Here is a 6,000-nt window from a genome sequence, read left to right as displayed (position 1 = left end):
GTGACCGGCCCAGAGTCTGTGACCGGCCCGGAGCCCGTGACTGGCCCAGGGTTTGTGACTGGCCCGGAGCCCGTGACCGGCCCAGGGTCTGTAACTGGCCCGGACCCGTGACCGGCCCAGGGTCTGTGACCGGCCCGGAGCCCGTGACCGGCCCAGAGCCCGTGACCGGCCCAGGGTCTGTAACCGGCCCGGAGCCCGTGACTGGCCCAGGGTTTGTGACTGGCCCGGAGCCCGTGACCGGCCCGGGCCGGCGGCGGCACCGGCGCGCGCGGGCCCCACGCGAACGGGACGGGCGGGGCGTGGGCGCCCCCTGGCGGCGAAAATAAACGGCGGCAGCGTCCGGCGCGGCTCGGGCTGTGCGGGCACCGGGGGCGGGGGGCGGGGCGGGGGGCGTGGCCAAGGAGACGGGGGCGGGCCCGGCCCGGCTCCGTGCGGGTCCGCACGCGCCGCGGCCGCCGCCTGCTCGCGCGCCGCACGTAGGCGCCGCTTAAAGGGGCAACGCGGCGGGGCCGCCGCCCTCGCGGCCGGGCGGGCTGCAGCCCGCGGGCGGAGCCGGTGCCCTTTTAAGAGACGGTCGCCCGGTGCCGGTGGTTTTATTTACATGGGGGCTCGCGGGCGTCACGTGACTGACAGCGGCGGGGGCTGCGCGCGGAGCATCCGCGGGGCCATGGCGGGAACCGGCGACGACGGTCTGGGGGGACCCGGGGGGCACCGGGGGGCACCGGCCGTTCGGGGCTGTGGGGGACCTGGGCGGGCTGGGGAGCAATGGGGGGCGGGGCCGGGCAGGGGGGCACCGGAGCGTTCGGGACAATGGGGGACCCGGGTGGTCCGGCGGGTACCGGGGCCTTCGGGGCACTGGGGAGTCTGGGGGTCCCAGCGGGACTGCCGTGCACACATGGGGGTCTGGGCTGATGTGCCACGGCGATGGGGGCGGGTCAGGGGGCAGCCCGGGCCGGGGTCCTGTGGGGGCTGACATGCCCCGGGTGTCTCAGAGGGGCTGATGAGCACAGCGGGGGCCGGGGCAGAGGCAGGCGGCGGTCCCGAGGGAGAAGGGCGCGGCGAGGAGCAGCCCTGGGGCCCGTGGGACGTCCCGGGTCGGGAACCGCGCTTGGTGCTCCCGCGGTCTCTGGGCAGGGCTGTGGGGTGTGCCGGGGAGGGCGACGGGATGGGACGGGGTGCGGGGGGCAGCGCGGGGGCTGACGGCCCCTCCAGGCTCCTGGGTGGAGCTGCGCTATTGCCCAGGCTGCCCCGAGCCGGCACCCTCGCCGTTCTCCTGCCACGCTGACGTGGAGCGGATGCTGCTGGAAGCCCAGCTGGAGACGGAGAGCGGGGACGGGTGAGTTGCAAGGAGGAGCCGGGCCCCGGAGCTCTGTCGGGCCAGGCTGGGCTTGGTGACCGAGGGGGTCTGTTTGCAGGGCCCTGCTCGTGCTGGACGCTCCAGCCTGGGATGACAGTGGAGCTGGGCAGGCGAGCGAGCAGTCAGGGGAGAGCGAGGTCCTGCCTGCACACAGCCAGCCCCCACCGGGCTGCCCCCACCCCCGGCAGGTAAGGGAGCTGTCCCCTACCCTTCTGCACCCCTGGGCCCTGCTCTGATCTGCCCTGTGTCCCTTCCAGTGGGATATCCTGGAGGAAACCAAGCGGAGACAGCGACTCCTGCCAGCGACCCTGGGCTGGGCCTGTACTCGCTGCCCCCGGTACCTGTCTCCAAAGTAAGTCTTGTGTCCCCCACCAGCATGTCCTGCTGTTCCTCATTCTGCTGTCCCTGTGCCCCCATTAACCCTGCACTTTTCCCAGGGAATTTGCCTTTGTGTGCTCCCCCCAGCCTGTGCTGTGGAGCCTGCAGGGAGGTGCAGTGGGGAGGAAGAAGAGACTTTTCAGTTCAGAGCTGCTGCTGCTCTTCATCCCCTCGCTGCTGCTCAGCCACCTCCTGACCCTGGGGCTGGGGTGAGTGTCGGGGGGGAGTCTCACCCTTGGGCTGGGGTGATTGGGGGTCCCACCCACACTGTCGGGGGACCGGTCCCGGGAGCACAGGCAGACTGGGCCTACAGTGAGTGTCTGTGCAGTCAGGGGCTTCCTGGGTGCCGCTGGCTGCCCTGATCCAGAGGAATGTCCCCACAGGAAGCCTGGGGAGGGGGAAATGCTCCTGGATTTGGGCTGCTCATCCTTGAGTGCTGTCCTGCACCACTTCTCCCAGCAGCTGCAGTGGACTGCTGCCATCTCCCCTTGCTCCTGCCTTGCTGGGGCCCAGCAGGCTGTGCCCATGCTCATGCCTCACAGTTGCTCTCTCCAATCCAGGATCTACATTGGGAAGCACCTGGCAGCCACCTCGGCCAACCCCCTGTGAGGAGCCCTGTGCTGCCCCGCTCGGTGTGCAGGGGGAGCCCGGCACCCGCACAGCCCGACCGCTCCCAGGCTCCGTGTCTGTGGCACGAGGTGCCGCCTCCCCGTGTACCTCCTGTAGCCCCCGCCTTGGGAGCTGATCCCCCTCTCCCACGTAGACAGGAACCTGCTGACAGCAGCACCCAGCCACAGGCAGCCCCTGCCCTCCCCAGCCCCTGGTTACAGGTCCAGGTCCCCTGTAACACAGACTGTAAATATGACTGAGCCCATGTCAATAAAGAGCCCTGTTCCAGCTCAGGGGCCCAGCAGTGAGTCCTGTCCCTGTGCCTGGTTGGTACAGCTCGGCTCAGGGAGTGACTGTCAGGCTCCCAGGGGGCCCTCCTTGCTGCAGGAGGGTGAGTCCCTGCACTTCAGGGTGCTGGGATGGTGCTGACTGAGGATGGCCCCAGGTTGGCCCGGGTGAGCAGGGGCATTGCTGGGGCTCACAGGGGTGCCCAGCTCCACACAGGTGCCAGCTGATGTGTTTGCCCTTTATTAGCTGTGGCTCTGGGCTGGTGTGGCAGGGGCTGAGCACGGCTGGTTGGGGCAGCAGCACCTGCCTGGTGCAGGTGCCAGGTGTGGCCACGAGAGGTGGGACTGCACAGCACGAGGTTGCCTAGGTTCACATGCACACCCAGCTGGGTCCTGTGCAGTCACAGCACCTGGGCCAGGAGTGTGCCCCAGTGCTGCAGGGTGGGGTGGAGAGATGAGGGACAGGAGCTGCCTCTGGAGTGGAGAGCGGGAGGGAATTGCTCAGAAATGCTGCTGGGAAGGTGGCTGGTTCCCTGCCTGTGGTGCAGTGCAGAGAGGAGGGAGGGCACAATGGCCTCACGGGCACAGTGGCCAGATGGCTGGGGTGCTGCTTGGGTGGGACTCAGCACCGCTCTGCTGGCAGAGTTCTGACGTGGGCTGTAGCAGAACTGCTGCGCCTGAGCAGGATGGTGAGGGCTGGTAAGAACATCGGGGCAGGGAAGTCTGGAGGCAGGTGGGTCCCTGCCCCAGGGGGCACCTGGAGGGCAATAGCCAGAGTTGACAGGAGACAGGGTGGCAGTGCCCGGTGCCAGCCTGGGCATTGGGTGCACAGAGATCCCATGGCTGCACAGGATGCTCTGGGTGTCAATGCTGCAAGGGTGGTCCAGCAGGTGAGGGTCAAGCAGGGCCCTGGGGTCCAGCAGCCAGCTGGGCACAGGGGCATCATGGGCAGGGGTGGCACCAGGTCAGAGCTGTGACATTCGCTTGGACTTGGGGAGTGGCAGCGGCGGGGACTTGACGCCTCTGTTCCCGTCTGCTGTCGGGGACGTGGAGGCCTACGAGCAGAGAGAGATGTTATGGGGGTGGGGGAATGGGGGCTGGGGCCAGCAGGTACCTTCCCTCCAGTACCTTCCCTCCGGCTGTGGCGTTGCTCTGCTCCAGGAACGTCTCATACACCGCGGGGCTGATCTTGCGGGGCAGCGGTGGGACCTTGCTGGCACTTTTCACACGGCCACCGAAGCCAGTGGGAGACAGGGACAGCCCTGTGCAGGCAGGGGAGGTGGGCTGGGGGGCTTGGCCATCCCAGGGGACCATCAGTGTGCCCGGGGCTGTCAGTTCCCAGGGCTGTCAGGGCCAGCTCCTGCCTGCAGGAGTGTGGGGGCCTGGGCAGCAGGGCCAGGGGTGCCCTGGGATGTGAATCCAGCCAGGAGCGGGGGCCGGCTCCCACTGAGAGCTGCTCTGGGCACCAAGACCCAGCAGCACGAGATCTGGGATCAACGCCTACCTCATGGGGAGCATTTGGTGGGAGATGTGCCTGTGCTCCCAGTCCGTGCCATGGTGGGGATGGGGGAGGGGGTGAGGATTCCTCTGCTGGGGTGCAGAGCTGAGGGTGCTGGGGGGGCACAGCCCTGCTCATGGGGCTGTTGGGGCTCGAGAAGGTGCCCCCTGAGCCATGCTGGGGCGGGGAGTACCTGCAGCACTGGGCTGAGCACTGGCAGCAGCTCGGCTCGGCGGGGGCTGTTTGCTGTCGGAGCTGCCCGGGCTGCTCTCACTCATGTTGTGGGACAGTCTCCACTTCTCGTCCTGGGGCACAGAGGGGAGGCTCAGCACCTCGAGGGGCCAGGCTGGATGGCAGCCCTGCATCTCCAACCTTGGGCCCCTCCAGGCCCTGCTCCTGCCCTCTCTGCAGCGGGGGCTGCCACCAGCCCCATGAGGGGTCCTGTTCGGGCTGGAGTCTGGTGCTGCCAGCTGGGTCAGGGGTCTGCGTGCAACGGGACACCCAGGGAAGTGCGGGCTGGGGGGGCCCAGGGAGACACCACCATCACCTTGGGCTCTGGCAGCTCCGAGATGGACCGGCGCACATCCTGCCGCCGGGACCCAAAGAGGGAGCTGGAGCGGTTCTCCCGGCGCTCGTTCCTACGATCCTCACTCTCGGACGTGCGGGGAGCAGGCTTTGGGATCGAAGGTGCCTCTGTGCTGTGGACCAACTGGGGCAGGTGAGGAGCAAGGGGTGGCAGGGGAAGGGGGAGCAGGGCTACGCCATGGGCTGGCCAGAGCACTGCCGGGAGCAGCCGCCCTCAGCCAGGCACCAGCACTGTCTGCAGCAGAGCTCGGTGGGGGATGTTCGCAGAGGACAGACGTGCGTGGCTCAGGTGACAGTGGTGTCCAGGTGAGCCTGGGGGCTGCACGTGGGGTGTCTCTCCTCCATGCCCCCTATAGGGACAGGGCCACTGTGGTGGCATGGCACGATGGACCCCTGAGATGTGCTTGACATAAAGGGAAGGCAAGAGGGCAGAGGACTGGGGAGATGGGAGAGAAGCACCTGGGGCAGAGCAGAGTGAAAGGCTCAGCAGGGAGGGGTGAAGGCAGAGAGAGTGGGTGGCCAGCACTCCCCACCACAGCACTTGCCTGGCTCCAGCATGGCTCAACCGGTCACAGTCGGGTCCCCAGGCCATGGACCGGGGTCGTCCACTCCGCTGGTCCTCAAAGAAGACCTGAGAGCACAGGGAGCCTGAGACACAGCCAGGAGGGATGAGAGGGCAGAGCCTCAAGATTCTTCCCTGGGCTCAGCCAGGGCCAGCAGTGCCCTCTCACCAGTCCTCCTGCTGTGCCAGTGCCAGCCACCCCATAGCAGTGCTGTGCCCCTCCTGGGGCAGGCAGGGACCCTGAGGTCCCCCTTGCACAGTGCCCCTCACCCTGTTCCTGCCCCAGCTGCAGCCCCATCCAGGTGCTCCCTGCTGCCCCACACCTTGGTTTGTCCAATGTCATGCCGTGCCACGCACTGCCCATGTCCCCCAGCAGTGCCCACCCTGTGCCTGCTGCCCTGGCACTCACCATCTCCCGCACCCCGTACTGGCTCTCCACCTTGGCCCGCAGCTGCTCGAAGCACTGCTCCATGCGCTCGTGGAAGGGCCGCAGGTCCTCTGTCACCTTCTGCCCGTGGATCCGGATCCCCTCTGCCAGCAGCGGGGTCTGTGGGAGAACGAGGACAGGTCCCCCTGGGCTCGTGGGGCTCCCTGGGACAGGGACACCTCCGGGGCAGGTCTCCCTGCCTGTACCTGCCAGGCAATCAGGTCCTTCAGCTTCTCGATGTTCCCTGCATCCCTGGGGTGCTTTTTCAGGTAGGACTCCTGGAAAAAGGCCTGCAAG

General features: G+C 68.0%; 2 protein-coding genes across 4 annotated transcripts in view; one reads left to right on the top strand and one right to left on the bottom strand.

The window, feature by feature from the left end:
* The first annotated feature begins 475 nt into the window (after positions 1-475).
* LOC113960239 (BCL2/adenovirus E1B 19 kDa protein-interacting protein 3-like) lies at positions 476-2,652 on the top strand. Of its 2 annotated transcripts, XM_027669701.1 has the most exons (6): positions 476-689; positions 1,213-1,336; positions 1,416-1,545; positions 1,615-1,709; positions 1,795-1,944; positions 2,296-2,652. In XM_027669701.1, exons 1-6 carry the CDS (start codon positions 602-604, stop codon positions 2,342-2,344), a joined length of 636 nt encoding a protein of 211 aa, XP_027525502.1. In that variant the 5' UTR covers positions 476-601; the 3' UTR covers positions 2,345-2,652. The 2 variants fall into 2 exon arrangements, with proteins under 2 accessions (XP_027525502.1, XP_027525503.1); XM_027669702.1 differs by lacking the exon at positions 2,296-2,652 and having other exon boundaries at positions 1,823-1,938.
* A 220-nt stretch (positions 2,653-2,872) lies between these two features.
* The window catches only part of LOC113960242 (dedicator of cytokinesis protein 2-like), a 49,543-nt gene continuing 46,415 nt past the window's right edge, over positions 2,873-6,000 (bottom strand). The window contains exons 47-53 of one of the 2 annotated variants that reach the window (XM_027669708.1): positions 5,910-5,993; positions 5,686-5,823; positions 5,260-5,345; positions 4,677-4,827; positions 4,323-4,434; positions 3,760-3,893; positions 2,873-3,686 (exon numbers count right to left, since the gene is read on the bottom strand). In XM_027669708.1, the coding sequence (XP_027525509.1) occupies positions 3,597-3,686; positions 3,760-3,893; positions 4,323-4,434; positions 4,677-4,827; positions 5,260-5,345; positions 5,686-5,823; positions 5,910-5,993 (795 nt within the window). In that variant the 3' untranslated portion in view covers positions 2,873-3,596. The remainder of the gene's footprint in view (positions 3,687-3,759; positions 3,894-4,322; positions 4,435-4,676; positions 4,828-5,259; positions 5,346-5,685; positions 5,824-5,909; positions 5,994-6,000) is intronic. The other variant, XM_027669709.1, reaches the window with a different exon arrangement.

This window comes from Corapipo altera, unplaced genomic scaffold (genome assembly GCF_003945725.1).
Source record: "Corapipo altera isolate COAL_440 unplaced genomic scaffold, ASM394572v1 289, whole genome shotgun sequence".
Lineage (NCBI taxonomy): Eukaryota > Metazoa > Chordata > Aves > Passeriformes > Pipridae > Corapipo > Corapipo altera.
This window is presented reverse-complemented; position numbering and strand designations above follow the sequence as displayed.